We start from the raw sequence: 21860 nt of genomic DNA, 5'->3' as shown, positions 1-21860 counted from the left end.
TCTATTAACCCAGGGGGTTTGCCCAGGCCCGGCGCCAGGGGGCGTGGCCCAGCGTCCTGGCTGCGGCCTGGCAAGTTGAGGGCGAGCCTGCCCGGGCGTCCTGGACGAGGCCTGGCAAGTTGAGCGCGGGCCTGCCCGGGCGTCCTGGACGAGCCCGGCATGGTGATCGCTCCGCGTCCTTGATAGGTGCAAGGCGATTGTGAACACCCAGCGGCAGCCGCTACAATGTTGCTGATCTGTCAAACCGCTGCTCAATGCTGCTCACAATAAAACCACCGTTTAGAGGCCATTTTTCCCCGCAAAGCGGGGGTTGGCCTTTTCGGGGACCGTGGTAGTTGTTGTTTTTTGGTCCCCTTTTTGAAGCAATGTTTTACGGCCGGATGCCCTTCCTGACGCCAACCCTTTTTGCCGCCTTCAACGACAAACAGGGAATTACCAGTGAACTGGTACTCAATTAGCCGACCTCGGAAGGATGACAGGCTGAGTCAACCCCCCTGGCATTAATTCGGCGATCGACCGAGATTCGAACCCAGGATCCTAGGATCCTAAGCCGGCACCCTAGCCGCTAGCCCAACACCAGGGATTAGAGACAATAATGACAATAATGTCCACAAATTCGGTTGTACACTTCAATGCGATACTTCTTTATTGGGTCAGAATCTGATGTAGCCTCATCTATGGACAGTTCGCCATCAATGCATTTGTGCCGTCTTTGCCATTTTATAGGAAGGGACTCTTCCATAACAAGATTTACATCCATTTCATCCAGCTGTTCATTAGCCCATTGAACAAACTTTGCAGCTGCATCATGACAAGCTTGGAAGTCATCCCGTAGCATCTGCATATTCTCTAGCAATTCATCCACCATCCGGTGCACAGTCAGCATATCCAGTTGCACAGTTTGTAGATACTTGGAGAGCGCTGTAGTGCGGGAGAATACTTGCAGATATACTTGTGCAGTCAGAATTGTTTCAAACTTCAGGAGACTGTCAATGTATCCCTTCACCTTGGCCTTATCAGCTGCTTGGATCTGGTCAGCAACTAGTATGGCATTAAGAGTGGTGATAACTTCCATGAAAAGCGCTCCAGTTGGATTGTTGAATGAACCAAAAACCTTCTTCAAGGCGGCATCCTTTGACCACCATCGAGTTTCTCCGATAGTTCCCATTCATGGCACAGTAGTGGAGTGTCGACTCCAGATGTTCATTTGCTGATAAGATTCCCGAAAGAATACTGCAATGTCATTCAGTAGAGAACAGTGAAGCGCTAGTCACCACAACACTTGTAGCTTCGGTCACAACGAGATTTAACACATGTGCGTGGCACCAAACATGGATCTGCATTGGAGCTTCCTTTGACAGCAGAGTACTGAAGCCTTTGTAGCACCCCTGCATGTTTGCTGCACCATCAGTTGAGTTTCCAACAGAGTTCTTGAGGTCAAGATTCAGTCCTAACAAAACTTCAGAAACAAGTTGCACAAAAGCTTCGCCAGTAGATTCCTCACATTTCATGCTGATTAAACGTTCATTAAACATTAAGCGTTCATTAAACGATTAGGAAAATGAAAACGCCAAGCAAGGAGACGACGATGGTTCACGAGCGAGCGGTATTCAATGACAAAGGATGGACTATAACCGAAACAGGCCCGGACAGGCCAGGCCCGGAAATGTCAAAACGACGGTTACTGACCTTGAAATGAGATAGAAAATAATGTGTAATCAGTTATGAGTTTAGTTAGCTACACAATACCGAAAATTCGGTTCGATTCCGATAACTTTGAAAATTTGACCTTTGTGACCTTCAATGGTCAAGGTCGAAGATTCTGAAATTTGTTGGAAAACTTGTATTTCATGATGTATGTTATAATATAAGATCATGTATGACATTTCACCCTATCAGGAAGCGAACAATGAAATAAAACCATCAAAAATCGTCTTTCCTAAATTTTGTGACCTTGTGACCTTGACCTTGGGGCGAAAATGAAAAATCGAGCTCCATGGGGCTAGACACATGACATTGGCCTAACCAAATACCAAACCCCCTGTCAGATTCCACCAACCCCCTCGGAGAAGATGTAGCTTGAACTCGATTACCCCCTGAAAAGACATCTTTTTCGGGCGTCGCTCCTCCCACAATGGGCGCAATATGCCCACTCTAGGCAGGACCCAACTAGATCATGATATCAACCTCCCACCCAAGTTTCATCAAGATCGGATGATATCATCAGGTAGTTATGCTGCGGACAGACAGACACACACACACACACAGACAGACGCACACACACACGACGAATATAGTGGTCACTTGATAACTCGTGAACCAAAAAACATTACGAAATTACGTTCACACCGTCACATGAAACACTACCGTGAGCACAAAAGTCACAAACATCGTCACAATGAAAACATCGTCACAAACGTTACGTTACGTAATTCAAACCGTGAACACATCCAATATTGGAGCCCATTGCGCAAACGATTTGTTTTCTCTGGTACGTGTTACTGGGCGGGTACTGTTTCAGATAAACCGGTAAAATGCCTACCAAACCAAACGGAAAGCCTCATTAACGAAAACGTCCAAGGAAAGCTGTTGCAAGAAAGAAGGCTAGACGAGGAGTCGAGGACTATCGGAAGCAGGAACAAGGACATGACACAGCTGCACACCAACAGAGTGATGTGGCTTTTATTGAAATTCTACAAATACTGTTTAGATTTTGATGATTTGCGTGTGATATGATTTAACGGATGTTTGTATAAATCGTTTAAAATAAAAAAAGCTTCAATTTCTGATATTTTGCCTTTTCGTTTGTGCCTCCCAATTGAAGCCCCGCCCGAAGGATGCGTACCATTGCTAGTAATTATAATGAGGCGTCAGGGGCGACCTTTTGAGTTTTGACCTTTTGATATTTAGCGGGGAATTCCCGGGGATGGAGGCAGAAGTTTTCCGTGACAATTTTTTTTCCAGCAGTTTTTTATCCAGCCCAGCGGCCCATTTTTTACCCAGCGGTCTGAGCCCACCGGGCATTGCCCAAATGGCCGTATGGCCAGTCCGCCCATGTGGATGGGCTGTGAGTGGTATTATATTAATATTTAATAAATGTTTTTTGTGTGGTTAACATAAATTATACTATATTTTTGCATCTATTGGTGAAAGGAGGAGCATCTGTTCATGTGTGTCGTTGTAACCACTGCCATCACCCACTTGTACTAACAGGAAAGTGTGTGAACCCAACATCTCTCATTCATGGATATTTCTCGTGCATCCTATATATTCATGAGTCTGATTTGCATTCAGAAATAGAACAATTAGGGTCAACCATTTTTAAATTGCCAATCTATCATCTATATGCTGAAAATTAGGTTTAAAAGACTACAGCAATACCCCGTTTTACGCCATTTCAACCTATGTCAAATCCAACTTTACGCCACTCTTCTAGAGTAAATTTCAGTTCAGCGAACGTCATTATGTGCGACTTTACGTCACTCCTACATCATAATACCAATGCATACCAATACGAACGCATACCAACGAGCCAGCTGCTGATACAGGAGAAGGCGAAGTCCTTGTTCCAGGATCTTCTGAAGAAGTACCCGGAGGATAAGGACACAACCTTCGTTGCAAGCTCTGGATGGTTTGCACGCTTTAAACGGTGCTTCAGCTTGCACATCAAGATTCAGGGCGAAGCCGCAGCTGCCGACACCGTAGCCGCCGAGGAATTTCCTGCCACATTGAAGAAGATCATTGAGGACGAGGGATTCTTGCCCGAGCAGATCTTCAACGTCGAGGAAACAGGCCTTTTTTGGAAGAGGATGCCCGACAGATCCTTTATCTCGAAGGAGGAGAAGACCATGCCAGGCTACAACGTTGCGAAGGAGCGGCTAACGCTAACGCTTGGGGGTAATTGCACCGGCGACTTCAAGCTGAAGCCGCTCTTGGTGTATCATGCGGCAAACCCCCGGGCATTTAAGAATATCCCGAAGGCGTCTCTTCCCGTCATTTGGATGAATAATATGAAGGCATGGGTAACCATCATAATTTTTGAAGAATGGTTCATCAATCATTTCATCCCGGCTGTCAAGAGCTATTGTCGAGAGAAGAAAATTCAATTTAAATTGCTGCTGATTTTGGACAATGCACCTGGCCATCCCACTAACCTCGGTGATTTCGACCTCAATGCGAAGGTAGTGTACTTGACACCCAACACCACATCGCTCATCCAGCCTATGGACCAGGGTGTGATAGTGCTTTTTAAGCGCTACTAACTCCGCCGCAAGTGGCGCTACTATCTCCGCCGCAAGTGCCGCTGTGGAAGTGTAAATTTATGAAGCAAGCAATTTCTATGAGCCTCAACCCTCCATTCCTAGTCTGCAGGTGTCTTTTTTGTGGTTTCCATGCAAATCTGCGATCCCCCTGCATTTGGCAAGTTATCTCCGGCACTGCCCAGAATCGTGGCTCGAGAAGAGTAAATTGTCACCAATGACTGATGGAACATTATTACAAATAGGGGAATATGCAATACAGATGGGATGTGTTTTTGGAAAATAATGTGATGTTGGATCGAGTGTCTTATTGAATTATATAAGCAAGTTGGAGAAAAGATATTGTTTTCTTGGTAAATAATTAAATAATACAACTGGTGCCACAATGTCGAACTAGATCATCAAGGTTTGCTTGCCAATGTGCTCGGTAAGCAAGATTCCATTGTGACTGTGAGTAATCGACTCAGCAGGAAGTCTGAACTAGATAAGTAAATGTAAAGTACTTGGTAATTATTGCAAAGTCGAACAATGAAAGCGGATAAATCGCTCTGCGCTGAACGTTGTAACGACAGTTCAGCGGACGCTTTTTTCCTTCTTACTTGGAGTTATTTAATAAAAGTTTTATGAAATTGCCAGCGTTCTCAGGAAAATCTCTCAACAAGAACGATAATTAAACACTGAATCAAAATAGCTTATTAGTATTTGATAAGGGTTAGTCTGAAATATGAAAAATCCTATAGAAAATCCATGGAGGCTAGCCCTCTCTGGCTCTCGGCTTCTCAGTAAAATCTTTTGTGGGATTGCAGTAGGATTTGACTTATGAGGGAAAAGATGAGTTTGCAGATTGAAAAAGGATGGGGGATTGCCATAGCTATTGAAGTGACTGTTTTATTTTGAAGTTTTAACATGACTTATCAAAAAACCCATGTTACTAGTGTGTTAATTCGTAATATGGTATAATAACCCTGGCATCAAACAATAAATTAATTACAGATAAAACCACAGAATGGTAAATCATTTGGTATAGTTTTAATAATGGAGGCGCTGTAATTATTTGGTTGCGACTAAGGTTAATATTGTTTTAAAATGTGCTTTGAAATAAAGTAAGTGGTCTTTGTTCTTGTCGTGTCAAAAATGAGTAAAAGATATATCCACTTCACTGACAATGACCTTCAGATGTTCTTGAAGGGATTAGAGAGACAGGGCTCCAGGTGTTTTGCAGGAGACAATGGAAAAGCAGAAAGAATTTGGGATGCAAACCTACTGTCAGCGGGAGGCAACCTCATCCTCGACACCTATTCCCTCCCACCCAAACTTTGCCCAACCAATCCTATTGCTCTCCTCCCCTCTTTTCGCTCCTCCCCCCTCCACTTGCTCCTCCCACTTGAAACTGTATAAAAAATCAGAACGAATGACCAAATAGCCAGGATACTTCACTTGGCTGGTTGATTCTGTATGTTAACTGTATACTGTGCATGCTGGTGTTTAGTATGATATTTCTTTGTGCATCCCTACTGTACCAGGATTTTCACTCTGGACTTTGATCTAGGATTTGTTGTAAATCTTCCTGGTGTGTTTTTGTGAATTGTACCATGCTCTCCTTGGTTTGATAAGGGTCATTGTTTTCTTGCTGTGTATTTCTTGAAGACAGAAAGTGTTGTCCTCCTCAGGAATTAAAATTTGTGACTCTCTTCTGACATTGAATTTTTTGGTTCATCTATTACATACTACTATTGGAAAATATCCCTAACAACCCGGAGGATAAGGACACAACCTTCGTTGCAGACTCTGGATGGTTTGCACGCTTTAAACGGTGCTTCAGCTTGCACACCGTCAAGATTCAGGGCGAAGCCGCAGCTGCCGACACCGTAGCCGCCGAGGAATTTCCTGCCACATTGAAGAAGATCATTGAGGACGAGGGATTCTTGCCCGAGCACATCTTCAACGTCGACGAAACGGGCCTTTTTTGGAAGAGGATGACCGACAGATCCTTTATCTCGAAGGAGGAGAAGACCATGCCAGGCTACAAAGTTGCGAAGGAGCGGCTAACGCTAACGCTTGGGGGTAATTGCACCGGCGACTTCAAGCTGAAGCCGCTCTTGGTGTATCATGCGGCAAACCCCCGGGCACTTAAGAATATCCCGAAGGCGTCTCTTCCCGTCATTTGGATGAATAATATGAAGGCATGGGTAACCGTCATAATTTTTGAAGAATGGTTCATCAATCATTTCATCCCGGCTGTCAAGAGCTATTGTCGAGAGAAGAAAATTCAATTTAAATTGCTGCTGATTTTGGACAATGCACCTGGCCATCCCACTAACCTCGGTGATTTCGACCTCAATGCGAAGGTGGTGTACTTGCCACCCAACACCACATCGCTCATCCAGCCTATGGACCAGGGTGTGATAGCGCTTTTTAAGCGCTACTATCTCCGCCGCACTCTTCGTCAGGCTGTCGATGCAACGTCGGAGGAGGAAGGCATCAACATCCGGCAGTTTTGGAAAAACTATAACATCTACCAGGCAGTGCTTAACATCAATGCTGTATGGTTATGGTGTTTGTCTTCATTTTAAGGCATTTTCAAGGCATTACGCCCGGTTTATGTCAAAAACCGAGTTACGTCATGGCTTATGGAACCAATTAATGATGTAGGCCGGGGTATTGCTGTATTTGTATTACCGATTTCGCAATAGCAATGGCAAGTTAAAAATGCCGGGTGAGCACAACAGTTACTGAAAGCATACAGCAAATGCGTGAAAGGCCTCGTTAGCATTCAAATGTCATTTTGAAAGTCGCGTATTGTACTACTACCAATTTTAATAAATAAAAACTTCCTATTGCACCTTATAAAGCAAGATGAGGAGAAACAGGAAATGACGTCAGCAAGGTGATGCAGCAAAATCTATGTAAGGGATGACATCTACAAAGATGGCACATGGCAGCTGACAGGGATGCAGGGGCAGTTGGTAGTTGGTAGCCACTAGGGGACATGCAAGAGAAGCTGTGACAATCCAATTGAGTGAGAGGTGAGATAGACCATGGGCTACGATAGCTGCTGGTGTACCACCCACCTTGCCCCCCAAAATAAAAACCTGACACTTTTTCTGATGCCAAAGAGTGTCTGATGCCCAAGAGTATTTAAAACACTATCTATCAGTATCACGGTATTTTAAACCAATTTCAATGGTTGCGAGGAGTCAGGGCACATGCAGAATCATACCAACGTAATCAAAAGACTTTAAACAAAGACACAAAAATACCTATTTTGATGGGCAAATTTAATTCCAATTGAATGTTTTATTTTGAACACGACTTGAAACATGAATCAGAACACGAACCTGTAGATTAGCAGTACTTTGGCTCTGGATTTGTCCCAATCACACATTCACAGAGGAGTGAGGTAATATTTTTCATCTGTCTGTGAAGCAAAATTGAAAATCATTCCAAACAGGAAACCTACTGTTTTAAGGACATCATAAAGGACACCAACAACAAGCAGAGAATGAATGTAACATGTTAAATTAGACGGTGCAAAAGGCGCTGCAGCAGCAGCGGGAAACTTCCGAAAGTAGCCAAAGACCTGCCTTCAAATAGAGCACTCAATCTTCTCATTCTCTTTCTATTTTTTCATTCACACGATATATTTTCTAATTATCTCCTATCTTGATGGTGTGTGCATCCAGCTTGAATGGTGTGCCTCCATCTCTGTCTTTCACTTTCCTTCTTCCACTTCTTTCAAACTTCTGCATTCTGTTGTCACTACCTGTATGTGTTTCTTCTACTCACTCACTCTGTACACCTCAAATTAGACACTCATCTGTGCAAACCTTTACCAGCGCATTACACTTAAATTTGCCGCAGCTTCTGTGATGTTTCAAGGTTATAAATCAATCCTCTCTGATTGTATGCTTATTCAGATGCGTTGGAAGAATGAAAATAAATAATTACGTTATACAATCTCCCTTTGAGCACATAGAAAGACAATTTGATTAGAAAACGGACACATTATGCTTCACACACAATGGAAACAGGTTCGGTGTGCCACACACAATGGAAACAGGTTCAGTGTGCCACGCACAATGGCAACAAAATGGCAAGTCGTCAGGACTCTCTATATACAGTCAGGACTCTCTGAGGTCGATGAAGAGGACGTGGAGGACTTACTTGAGGCCCTTAAGCAATGAGGATCTCATCGAGTTGAAACAGCAGCAGGCCAACAAAGAAGAGGAAGAAGATGCTGTGAAGCCTCAATTCAAGCAGTTCATCATGAAAAACCTCAGCCAAATTCTCGGCACATTTGGGCAGGCCATATAATTTGTTACCTCAGTAAAATAAATTTTCACCACGACTCGAAGAGTACAAACTGTTTTCTATTGTTTATAATATTAATTGTCTGAAAATCCACCCCAAGTAGTCCCAAAATTCAAGGCCAAAAACACACCCCCCGGGGGGACTGGTTGAGAAGAGTGATGGAAATGAATGTAGAAGGAAGTAGAGGACGGGGAAGACCGAGAAAGACTTGGTTAAAGGTGATAGAAGAAGAAATGCGGACAAGGGGGTTGACAAGGGGAGATGCAGAAAATAGGGAAAAATGGAGAAGATTATCATGGGGCCCGCAAGGCTAACCCCCGCTCTAGCAGGGAAAATGGTCTTAAAATGCCTGTTGTTGTTGTTGTTGTTGTATTCAACTTCATACGGGGAGTGGGGGAGGGAAGAGTAGTGTGAAACTGGAAACCTAATTGGCAAAGCCTGGCTTGTCTGATAAAAGAACAGGAACACACACAATAAGTCCAAGTTAACAAACCTGGAGGCAGTGCCGATGGAACCAGTGGAAGCAGCACGGAGTGCACAAATTACAAAAAGTGGCTTCTGGCACAATATCGTCAAAGCACATGATACACTGTTGTGCCTCGTTCAACACTGTGCTGTTGCCTACTGCCTGCTGTGGCCTATGCTGTTCACAGTATGACCTGCAAACACATGCACCCCAAGCCAGAAGTGAGTGCAGCATTGAAAAAAGGTACATATAAACAGGACACCACATGAAAAGATCGAGTCAAAAAAAATAAATAAACAAGTCAAACGTCCTTTCCCAAAAAAGAAAAAAAAAAACATTCTGCTCTCCACATACTAAGTATATAGTGCTCTAGTCAATCACAGCTTGAATGCGAGATGTACAGTGGCCTGCAAAAGTATTCACCCCTTTAAAATGCCACATTTAGATTAATTACAAATTATGTAGAAACAATTTTTCAAAATGAACTTTTTATTCATAACTGAACAGATCAAACTAAACACTTAAAGTTAAAGGAGGTTACATGTCAGGAATACCAGTAAAAGAAAAACATGTACAAATCAAAATTAACTGGTTGCAAAAGTATTCAGCCCCTCAGGTCACAGTACTTAGTGGAAGCACCTTTTGCAGCAATGACTGCTACGGGTCTTTGGGTAGGTCTCCAACAGCTTTGCACATGAGATGGTGACATCTTTGCCCCTTCTTCACTTTAAAATTTCTCTAGTTCTGCCAAGTTTGATTGGGGTTATTGATGGGACTGCAATCTTCAAGTCTCACCATAAATGCTCAATTGGGTTCAAGTCAGCACTTTGACTGGGCCACTCAAGTACATTTATTTTCTTCTCATTCAACCACTCCAGTGTGGCTTTAGCTTTGTGATTCAGATCATGGTCCTGCTAAAATGTGAATCTCTTACCCAGTTTCAGATTCATGGCTGACTCAAGCACGTTTACATCAAGGGTTCTCCTGTACTTTGCATGGTCCATTGTCCCTTCTATCCTGACAAGCTTGCCCATCCCTGCTGATGAAACGCAGCACCATAACATAATGCTGCCACCACCATGCTTCACAGTACGGATGCTGTTGACTGGATGATGTGCTGTGTTAGGCTTGTGACAGACGTAAAACTTTGAATTTTGATCGAAAAATTCAATTTTTCTCTTGTCTGACCGCAAAACCTTTCTCCACATGCCTGCCGTATCATTAAGATGCATTTCTGCAAACTCCATATAAGCTTTCAGATACGTCTTTTTCAGTAATGACTTCTCTTTCCACCTGTCCATAGAGGCCAGTTTTGTGAAGGTAATGTAATATTGCTGATCGATGAACACCGACCCCTATCTTGGACATCGAGCCTTGCAAATCTTTCAAAGTCATTGTTGGATTCACAGTGATATCCTGAACTGGTTTCCTGCTTGACCGGCTGCTGAGTTTAGATGGGCCCTGCGGTCTGCATGGTATGATCCATCTTCCACTTCTTAATGACGTATTTCACCGTACACAGAGGGATAATGAGCGACTGTGAAATCTTCTTATAACCCTCTCCTGAATGGTTCTTCTCCACCACTTTATGTCTGACTTCTTTGGAAAGCTCCTTGGTCTTCATGTTTACCTTGTTGGTTGACCAAGTGAGTTGCACCTTAAAACTCCGCAAAGCAAATCAGTTGATTCGGAGCAACAAATGTTATTTTTCACTTCCTTGAAAAAAGGCAGAAACAACCAACTTTTAACAACACACCCATAATACACTATGCAAAGATTAAATCAAAAGTAAACGGTACTTACGGATAGTTGCCATAAAACTGGAGCAGGCAAGAATTTTTCAGCGCACAGGGTAAGTGAAAGATCTTACGACAACTTTTAATATCACAGCCAATGGAAGCTCCCCTTTCTTTGCAGAAGGAACACGTCTGTTAAAGAAATCATCACGAGCCAGGGGTTGATGGGACATTTTGCTTTGATGTTGGGTAAACATCAACTACACCCTTTTTTCCTGTAGTACAAGCAAACTCTTAGACTTTTAGTTGATGAAATCCATGGACAAATGATCAAAGTCTATTTCACGTCCAAAAAATCTTGAGAACACCACCCTATTACCAGTTTATGACAGACATTTAAAAAGTTGCAAATTTTCGATTAAGAAATAAATGAATCCTTGGTTTAATGGGAAAACAGGGTACATGCATGGTGAGGGGCTATAGAGAGGTTCTTCTTCTTCTTCTTCTTCCTTCTCCTACCAATCCTCACCCACCACCACCACCACCTTGCATAATCCACATTCACAGCACTCGGCTGGTTACCATTACACAAGCAAACAGCATTTAATTTGGTTTCTCTTCTTTCCAGACAGACATAGCTTCAATTCGGTTATTTTGTTTATCCACACAGATGTAAAGCCGCTGTCACACCTTGACGTTTCAGCCAGCGTATGCCGACGTATGAAAAATTTGGCTACGTTAAGAGCACGCTGAAGCACGCTGGCATACGTCGTAGTACGCCGAGCTCGTCGACAAATTTTGCGCATGCACAAAATTTGTCGATGTATGCCAGCGTATGACACACCAGCACTCAATTTTGATACGTCGGCATATGCTGGCTAAATCGTCAAGGTGTGACAGGGGCTTAAGACGCTAGCGATTCTCAAACACCACGTACATATATAATCCTTAGTCCCCCATATAACCATAATTTTACACACATTAACGACATTAATTAAACAACTGGTAAAAGTACCAAGAATTGCCAGGCAACGCAAAGTTGCTTCATGATGGGAATATTAAGAGAGGGAAGAGGGAGAGAGGAGGGGTGGGGAGGGTAGGGGGTAGGCAAGGGGCAGGGAGGAGGGAGGAGGGAGGGGAGGGGAAACTGAGGGGAAGGGGGGACAGGAGGGAAGGGTGAGGGGGTAATGGGAATGGTAATAGGGAGGAGAGGAGTGAGGGTGGGAGAGGAGTGAGGGTGGGAGAGGAGTGAGGGTGGGAGAGGAGTGAGGGTGGGAGAGGAGTGAGGGTGGGAGAGGAGTGAGGGTGGAGAGGAGTGAGGGTGGAGAGGAGTGAGGGTAGAGAGGAGTGAGGGTGGAGAGGAGTGTGGATGGAGAGAGGAGTGAGGTGGGAGAGGAGGGTCTAAAGGAGGGTCTAAAGGGTGTTCCCTCCCTCCCCTCCCCCACCCACACTCCACCGGTGCTTTGGACCGAGCCAGAGATCTGCTGTGGAGGATGAGGAAGCGCCTGCCTGTCACTGGAAGAAAGACCTGTGTTGCGCTTGGTGTAAGGCGTCGTCCAAGTGGTGGAAGGCAGGCAGGCTAGGCGGAGATCTCTGGTGGTGGATGAGGCTGCAATACTGACGACACCGCATCACGATACCATACTGACCTTCATTCACTTCCCTATTCCAACTGTGCCAGGACTGCGACCCATCCATCAGCAGTGCCTGGATGAGTCAAAGGGTCACAACCAAGCCAGACCTGACTCTCCCCCTCTTCTATTTCTTTCTGTCTAATTTCCTCAGAGTATGCCTGATGGGCACATGTCATATGTGTTAGGTAATCAAGATTGCAGAGGGATTTAAGCGATAAGGGGATAAAGACTTTTAGGGTTGTGATTATTGAATGTGTGGTTTCCTTTATCGTGTCTTTTGCTTGTACAGTAAACCCTCAAATATCGTGGGGGTTATGCTCCTGGAAAATGCCGCGATAGTTAAAACCACGATAGTAGATATCAAGAGCCAATGGGAAAAGAGGGGTTAGGTTCGTGGACTTCAAAATAGAGGAAAATTGGTGGCAGCCAAAAATAAATCACTATTGATATAAGCATGTAATGTAATTCTATCCTCCTTGGATAGGAAGGTACGAGATGGCATCCTCCTCCAGAAAAATCCCGTCTCTTCGGCGTTAAAAACCTGCTCTGGCATAAATCCCTTCTCCTTGATTAGTTTGGTGAACTGCGGTGGCTAGTTTTGCACAGCATCATGGTCTGCCATAGTTGAACTCGAGACTTCAGTCCTGGGTGCCTTGTGGAAACGTTGGTAAATCCGCAATGATTTCTCCATTATCACTGGCCCCCTCAAAGGGGTAAACTGCAATGGTTTGTCCCGGTAATTATTTCTCCCGTATCACCGGTCCACTCAAAGGCACTTTTTCTATGTTTGGTCCTCAATACAAACAGCAAGTGCTTTTTCCATCCTTTCAATTAGAGTATAATGGGACTGGAATGAGACTTGTGCTTTTCTGGTGGGAACATTTGCATTAATTGATCCCATAATGGAGGCCCACAGATGGCGCTCTTTGACCTCTTGCCAACCTATCAAACAACTCGATTATTTTCGCACAATGTCAGATCCGCTCTCTGCCTTTTGGCACAACTAATTTTGTCTATAGTTTTACATTTGGGCACCATTATTAACTGCTGTGCGTCCACTAGATCTTGTACATCTAGTATTACTGAATCTCCATATGGCATTTCCTGTTGGATGATGATTCATTATTAAACTTGCCTGCCTTTGTTTCGTATGCTGGTGTTGGGGATTAAATATTCATATTGACAATATTGCTAGAATATATATCAATGTAATCTTGTTTAAAGTGGAATTATGTTTTACTTTACGAATGAGCAAAAGAGCATAGAGCTAGCATTAACATGTGGTCAGGAGAGTTAATTTCAGACAAGAATGTGTAACGCTCTTGGACCGCCACCTGTCGATCATTAATAGCCTCTGTTCAGGGCACTGCGCACACGCTGCAAATTCTTCTTCAGCAGGTCAGAGTATTTGACCTCTTGAACAGAAATAAGTATTTGCTGGCCAAGAAAGCCATATAAGGTTTTTGGATAAGGAACACCCTGCATGCTCTGCAACATCAAAGGAGTTTGGGGCTTTAAAACCAGGAGAAAGTTGCGAGGAGAGAGAAGCAGAGTAGACTGGGAGAATGAACTGAAGAGGAGTGAAAACTGAAGACCAGTTGAACTGATCAACCAACTGGAGACTGGTCAACAACTGAACGAGCTTCAACCAAGACCGACCAAACAAGCGTCAACAAACTCTGGAACAGACTCATTAAAGATCTCGGCTTAGTATACAACAAATTCTCTAAAGTGAATAAACCATTGATTTTGCTAAAACGAGTTTCTGAAGTTTCTGAAGTAGAACAGTAGTTAAAATTATTATTCTACAAGTGGTGGCCCGTAGGGACTCAACTGCCCAGGTAAGCTTTTGTTTGTTATCTGTGTAGTCTGATGTTAATCTGTGAAAATAGTTCAGTGTTTGAGTTTTGTGTACATTTGTTGATGTGTGGAAGGAAAAAACACGAGGCCTTTAACAGGTTTCAGAAATCATGCCAATTTTTTTCTTCCAAAATTTATGTATACGCATTTTTGAGGGATGGTGCCATGAACTGTCACAAATATCCACTAAAGCTTGGTGTCTTTAGAAAAGGTGCTGTGCTTTCATGAAGGATTTGTTTTAAAATTTCAGAAGTCATGACGATAAAAAAATTTTTAAAAAATTAATAATCAATTATTTTTTTGTTTTTTCTGTAATTTGAATTTTTTTCGGTACATTTTACGAGTTTAATGAGACGATTGCAAAGAACCACTAACGAACCCCGGGCGTTAGCCAACAGGTGCTGCATTCGTCTTGTCATGTACAACTGAAATATGGATTTTGTATATTTCTTGCTCATTTCATGAATGTCATGAATTCATGAAATAGAACGTCAATTTTGTAAATATCTTTAAAATGATTTCCAGCAATGGTCTGCATTCAAATCTCTGCTCGTTTTCGTGATCAAACGACTTATAAGTGTGTCGATTTTCCCGTTAAAATAATGGTTGAGATCCTGCTTGGTTGTGACCACACACACGAGCAGATTGCAGAATGGACACTATTTGATTTATAATCATATTAGCGGGTTTTGTAAAAAGCGATTTTATACAGCGTCTGTACAGTAAGCCAAATAATGGTAAAATCGACTGGCTCGATTTTAAGTCATAAAAAATTCCATTGTGGCACAAATATGGGTTTTTGTACCTTCATAAGAGTTAATTCGAAGCGGTTTGGACGCACGTCTGCATTTTATGCACATTTATGTGTGTGATTGGCCAAATGTGCTCTTACGAACACAAGAAATTGTAATCTTATGAATTATGATGTTCTGACAGGGATGACTTGATGAAGTGCACCATCAATTCATTTTTCCCATGTAGGACAGTAATGTAATTTTTAATTTCTATTGTAATGTAATGTAATGTAATGTTTGCAATGCAATGTAATTTAATAAAAAAAAAAAAAAAAAAAAAAAAAGTTTTCCGTGTCATCTCCAAGTAAGATTGGCACACACTGATGCCGGTAATTGTATCCTGCCAGTGGAATGCGTGCAGGCAGGTTGCCCATGGCAACCGTTTGGTGTTGTTGGCCCTAGCCCAAACTTCTACATATAGGATGAGAAGCGATTTTTTAAATGTAACCTTTTTCACTTTTCTTGCCCTACACCCCCCAACCTTCCCTCGCCCTTTCCCCCTCCCTCCTTCCGTCCCCCCCCCCTATCCAAACCCCCCATTTTTTCTTCCCTTCTGTATCCCTTCCCCCTTCCTGTTTTCTCTCCAAACTTACTTTTATCTGTATATTTACATCCTGATTAGAAAAAATATATATATTTTTAGGATTTTTTATGGCGGCGGCCATCTTGGACCACAGCTAAAAATCCTTCAATCAAGATGAAATTTAATGAGAGCCAATCCCATGCTACTGTGATCCGTAATCTCTAAAAAATAGAACCATCAAATGTACCTTTGATCATTTTATATTTAATCTGTCTTTTAAGATTTAAAAAAAGGGAATTTATTGATATAAGATACTATGACATTTGCCAAGGCAATTAAATGGAGGGAAACCAATGATGAAATATATTGTGATCTGTTTATACATGAATGAATTTACATGTACATGAATTTGTTGACCCCAACCCAATCTTAACCCTAACTTCATTCTACCATTATCCATCCCCTCCAAATCATGTTATATTACTGATTGAATGAGGCATGTATAGGATTGTTGATCCCATATCCCATTGGATCCCATGTTGATTTAGCATATCACCTCATTATGTGGCTTTATGTGTTTTTGTGTGTGTGGGTATGTGTTCTTCATTCTCATTTTTAAAATTTCTCCCTCTCCCTAAAGAATATGGCCCCATAGTGTTAAAGTTATGAGTGCCATGGTACGACACTGTTGAAATGGTTAAAAAAAAAAATACACAGATGAGTGTAATGGCTCGCACAGAAGTTCGAGAGGGAGACAGTATTTACCATATAATCTCACAGCCTTGTAAGGGAGTCATGAGTGCGGCCAATGATACACAGCTATCTTTAGGTTAAAATACAATGAGTGTCGTATTTCGCATAGTATTAATTCCTCATTCCTCCCTTGGCATTCTGCCACTTCTCCCCCTCCCTTCCCCACCCTTTTCCTCCCCTCGTTCCTCCTCCTTTCCTCCTCTTTTGCTTCTTCTTTTACCTGTTTTCACCTTTCATAGTTCTCATTGTTTTCTCATTTCTCTCATTGTTTCTCATTCTCATTGTTTTCTCTCATTGTTGATGAGATTCATCATTGTCATCATGATTGTCATATGCTGATTATTATTGATGTTCATTCTCAAATTTTGTACAATTATGGTAAATTTATATTTACAATTTATAATTACAATGATTTACAATGGTCATGATTTTACAATCATGAAAATTGCTATGATTATCAGGCATGTCATCATTGGGTTTTGATGTAAATCGATTGCATGGACTTTAAGGATAGCTTTATAGCCCTGCAGGATTAATGATGTATTACAAGTTACAAAGTTTATTGGAGTGTCGAAATTTCGGTATGATTGGATTCCATTGATAAATATTATGAATTAATTGCCATTCATTGGTATACATTTCAGGAATCTTACACCATTTTAATTGTCAAGAACTTTGAGTGTCTTTCAAAGTGAGACATGGTGGGTGACACATGACATGACATGTGACATCACATGACGTGTGACATGTGACACGTGACATGTGACATGGGTGACATGTGAGACATTGCCCAAATGGACTGGCTCATATCTGTCGGAGCAATTTTCGCTGATTATCTCACAAATGAAGGGTTGAGTTGCCTTCAGTGGTTGTTCAACTTTAATTTGTGATATAATGACCACACAGGATTGAACAAATATGTCAGATATGATCCAGAGGCAGAACGGTGATTTGTCAACTGATGGCAGATATGGGTCAAACGGTGACGACCGATGCTCATATTCCCCGTCAGTAGATGGAACTGTTTTGGCAGCATTGGGAAAAGGTTTAGGTATAGAGTAATGTTGATCCCATATCATAGTTCAGTATCAGACATTGGTTTCAATTCGGTATCAGACTGATAAATGTGAATTTGGATATTATCATTTATATTATTTTATTATATATTATTATTAGAATTTTATTGATGAATATTGATAAATTGATTAAAATTGCATAATTGAATTGATTCTGATTCTGATCCGATTGATCTGATTGATTTTGTTCTGATTAATTTAATCTGATCTGATTTTATTTAAATTTAATTTAAACAAGTCAATTGATGGATGAATAAAAAGTGCGGTCTCAAGAAAGAAGCTTTGAGACATTTGCAAAACATCAATGTGCAGACAACCTGGGATGATGAGCGAGGTGGTGAGTCTAGTGGTTATTTGTTATATTATGTGGTTATTTTGTTTGACCCCCCCCTTAACAGGACTTACTGATCCAGACTCATCTGCAACACTGATCAGTGAGATTGGGGTGTGGGAAAAGCCACAGGGCAGGGGGACTCTCTGGAAATCACCTGCAGTCATCAAGTGGACAGGTGGAGAGATACTTCCTGGAAGACCACAGAGTAGAGCTTATCGGAATAAGCTAGACAACAACGCATTCAACGCTACTTTGTATAAAGTGGAACAAACTTCTGCGATTTTTGCAGTACACACATTTGATAGTGGATACAGGTGTAGTCCGATGTGTAGTCCTTGTAGTTATTTGATATATTGAGTGAGTATAAAGAGGTACTCACACACAGGCAAAATGGGACATTGGATAAGGCGATGCCCATATCAAAGACAATTTCGGAAGAACAACCAAGAACAGGGATACTACCAGTTACCACCGCCTCCATCAACAAATAGGGTTCTATTGAGGAATGCCCCAAATTCAGGGAGGACCTCAGCAGACTAAATGGTCTGCCACACCCTGTTGACTAGACCAAAATGACCAAGTGGCAGCGCTTCCTTTAATCTCAGGGTCGGCTGCACAGGAACCAAGTGTTAATTTGACAGTAGGTGGACGCAAGGCACCCTTTCTCGTCGATACGGGAGCTACGCGTTCCACGTTACGACAAGCAGATTTTCCCGATATACCATTGTCAAAATACTATACAAAGGTGGTCGGAGTGTCAGGAGTTCCCATACACACGCCAGTCACGGAAGAATTGCGTGTCCAATTTGGTCCATTGACTGCACAACATGCCTTTCTTGTGGCATCTGGCGTTCCAGTAAATTTGATGGGAAGAGATTTATTGTGTAAATTGAATTGCACTGTCATCTGTAATGAAAACGGAGTGTATCTAGAAATGCCAGAACACTCCCACGACTTTATTTCTAAGGTACTAGATGGCCTGACAAGACCAACAACACATCGATGGGATATCGATGATACAATCATGGCGGAACTTTTGTGTGTTAGTTTTATGACACTGAAGGATGAAATGCCCGAAGTACAGGAATGGTTAGATAATTTTTTGATGGACTTTCTGACACGGCAGACTGATCTTCACTGTACAACATGTTATGATGCTACAGGAGAAGAGGGGTCCTATGCAGAGCGGGGTTTTAAATACCTGCACACCAAGTATGATATACATCTGACGTCATTGTGGGTGGGACGACAGGGAGTTGGGATGTCAGTGTCTTTGACGCCAGACCAACAACTCCTGTGGAATCAACCCGAAACAACAACCCCACACGTCACCTTAGCGGTGGCACAAGGGTACGAAGCAAAAGATGTTGGAATAATGATTGCAACTCTGAAAGAGTGTAACAACAGGGGATACATGGGAGAAATTCAAAGCGCCCCACTCTATGACTTAGATGGAGATGGATTTTGTTGGCAGCTCGGACAGCAGGTGCTTTCTACAACCTTCAACATGATTGTTGAATCGAATGATACTGACGATATTGGGGTATACCTACTCAGCTCTGATGCTGACGGTGACCAGGACCCACTCGATCAAATACCAATATGCTTGTGGACAACGCATCCAAATGATGTGGGACGAATCAAGAGTATTGCACCTGTAAGGATCACAGTAGATGATTCTAAGCCATTGCCTAGAAAGCGCCAATATCCATTGAGACCAGAGGCAAAAGCTGGTATTGCACCAGTGATTCGATCATTGGTGGAACAGGGAGTTATAGTTCGCACTGTGAGCATGTGCAACACTCCTATTATACCTGTGAAGAAGCCAGAAAGAGGTGATACAGATACAGCATAGGTTGTGTAAGGTAGCAAATCAGATGCCTCTTCAAGTCAGTAATGGAGAGCAATCCCAACCCAAATTGTATCCAGAAGCCAGATCATACGAGACAAATGAACTGGAAGATGAAACTCCTCCACCTTATCGGAGACATATTGTATATCAGCCACAGGTAGTGCCTGTACCTGTACCTGCCGAAAGACCAGAACAGAGTGCAGCGATTGGTTCTAGTCAACAGAGGACAGGTGAAAGACGTGACCCATTTGAGGTAACTACCCAAGAGGGTGCAATTGGGGCACAGGAACCGACTCAAAGTGGGCAAACGATGCAACCAGCTGCTATATCTTTATCATGCTCTCCATTTTACCATACACGGAGTAAGGGTCGTGTGATAAATGCCAATCAATCTAACGATCAATGTGATTGGCTAATGAATGATCAAAAGTTGACTCTCTCACAAGGAGGGTTTGAGCAAGTGGTGTTATGAATTTTCCTCAGCGGCAATTTCCAGGGGCAAATCAGCAACATCCAGATCTGATGTATAGACCATGGCAGGTACATCAATTGAAGGCATTGCAGAGTAGTATGCCATCAATCAAAACAGATCCACTTCAATTTGCGGAGGAACTGCGGTTAATTGTGGAAACTCAGTTGCCCACTGCAAGAGACATGGAAATACTTTTAAAATGGTTAATTCCTAATACCACCACTTTGAGGAACTTAATGCGTGAGGCCAACTGGGTAAATACGGAAGATGGACAGGTGGACATGCCCACGGAGGCTAGAACGGCACAGATCAATAACTTGATAGAGGCCATAAAAAAAATTGCCACCAGTGACGGATTGGAACAAAGTGGTTACATGCAAGCAGAACACAGGCGAAGATGCTAGCGATTATTTGGACAGATTGCGAGATGTTTTCCGACTATATTCAGGCATAGACCGGGCACAAATTGACAATGCCTTAAAACCCCTTTTTATTAATGGTCTAATGCCCAAATTGAAGAGTGAAGTGGAAAGACAATGTATTGCTTGGGAAGGCAAGCCAATGCAAGAAATATTGAATTACGCCTTGCATCATCAGCGGATTCAAGCCAGGAATAGTGCTGTAAATGCCGAGAAATTGATGCAACTACAGACTCAAGCCCTGATGACTACGAATCAACGCAATAGGTTTTCTGGGCAACAACGCAACAATGCAGTAGGAGATAACCAGGAGTGGGGTGGCAACTCAGGGATCTGGAGAGGCAGCCCAGCGATACAAGTGAACAGGTGGATAAACCAGCCAATGACAGACATCGATGTTTTAATTGTGGAAATATTGGACACTGGAAACGATGTTGTCCATATTCAAATAGGAAGACGAGTTCATAGGACGAACCAAGATCAAGGGTACCAGTGCTTACCGGTACCTCAGATAACGATTAGGCCTTCATTGCTGCAGATCCCAAATGCCAAAAGACCAACATGAATAATTGTTCATGCTTCTTGTCTCAAACATTTTTGGAGCAAGAATGAATTTTACTTTTGCTTATTAGCAAATTAATTAATTAGTTGATTAAATGCCAAAATTGGATTTTTTTTGGAACATGAATTAAAAGATCCAGAATTAGAGTTCATTCTGGAAGCCTCATATTTGCCAATTATAAATGTGGTTTTAGGGAGTATTTTGGGCGAAACAATTTTTTACAACAAAACAATTACCAAAGTGTGGAACATTGCTTTGCAAAATTTTTTGGAAAACCAAGTGACAAGCGTCACATGATCAGCAGGGGGGCATTTTGGACTATTTTTTTTGCATGCTGATAGGTCAGTGGTCGACTGACATGTAAATAGAGGTGTTGTAAAATTTGTACAATTTGTAAATTTGTAAAATTTGGATAAATTATTGTAGGACCAAAAAGGGTAATTTCAATGTGACATTAGGGGTTTTCTAAAAATAAACTTTTTGTCTATTTGTGTATTAGCGTTTCTAACATTAAAGGATAAATTTTACGAAATTGAAATGACAATTGACACCCATCTTGATCTGTTAATGATGGTTCAAATGCAAACAAATATACATAATGCTTGGGTTTGTGTATGTTTGTGTGTCAATGTTTTGTTTTGTGTGTCAATCTTACAAGAATATCCAGAAAATTCGTAAAATAAAATAGGAATATAATTTGATTATGAACATTATCTCTGTTGTCAAGGGATACAGATTTGATGTGCTGGGTTATGAGCAGCCATTAATTAATAGTAAAATTGTGAGTAATTTTAGGATTCCATTTTTGA

General features: G+C 42.1%; 2 protein-coding genes across 10 annotated transcripts in view; both read right to left on the bottom strand.

The window, feature by feature from the left end:
* The window catches only part of LOC144893635 (uncharacterized), a 1058663-nt gene that overhangs the window by 75316 nt on the left and 961487 nt on the right, over positions 1-21860 (bottom strand). The window lies entirely within an intron of this gene.
* The window catches only part of G2E3 (G2/M-phase specific E3 ubiquitin protein ligase), a 171166-nt gene that overhangs the window by 73435 nt on the left and 75871 nt on the right, over positions 1-21860 (bottom strand). For all 9 annotated transcript variants that reach the window (XM_078784508.1, XM_068100820.2, XM_068100821.2 and 6 more), the window contains exons 5-6: positions 10840-10964; positions 9064-9229 (exon numbers count right to left, since the gene is read on the bottom strand). In XM_078784508.1, coding sequence (XP_078640634.1) covers positions 9064-9229; positions 10840-10964 — 291 coding nt within the window. The remainder of the gene's footprint in view (positions 1-9063; positions 9230-10839; positions 10965-21860) is intronic.

Source organism: Myxine glutinosa, chromosome 9 (assembly GCF_964187855.1).
Source record: "Myxine glutinosa chromosome 9, kmMyxGlut1.1, whole genome shotgun sequence".
In the NCBI taxonomy this organism is placed as follows: domain Eukaryota; kingdom Metazoa; phylum Chordata; class Myxini; order Myxiniformes; family Myxinidae; genus Myxine; species Myxine glutinosa.
The sequence above is the reverse complement of the archived record's forward strand: the minus strand, read 5'-3'. Positions and strand labels throughout refer to the sequence as shown.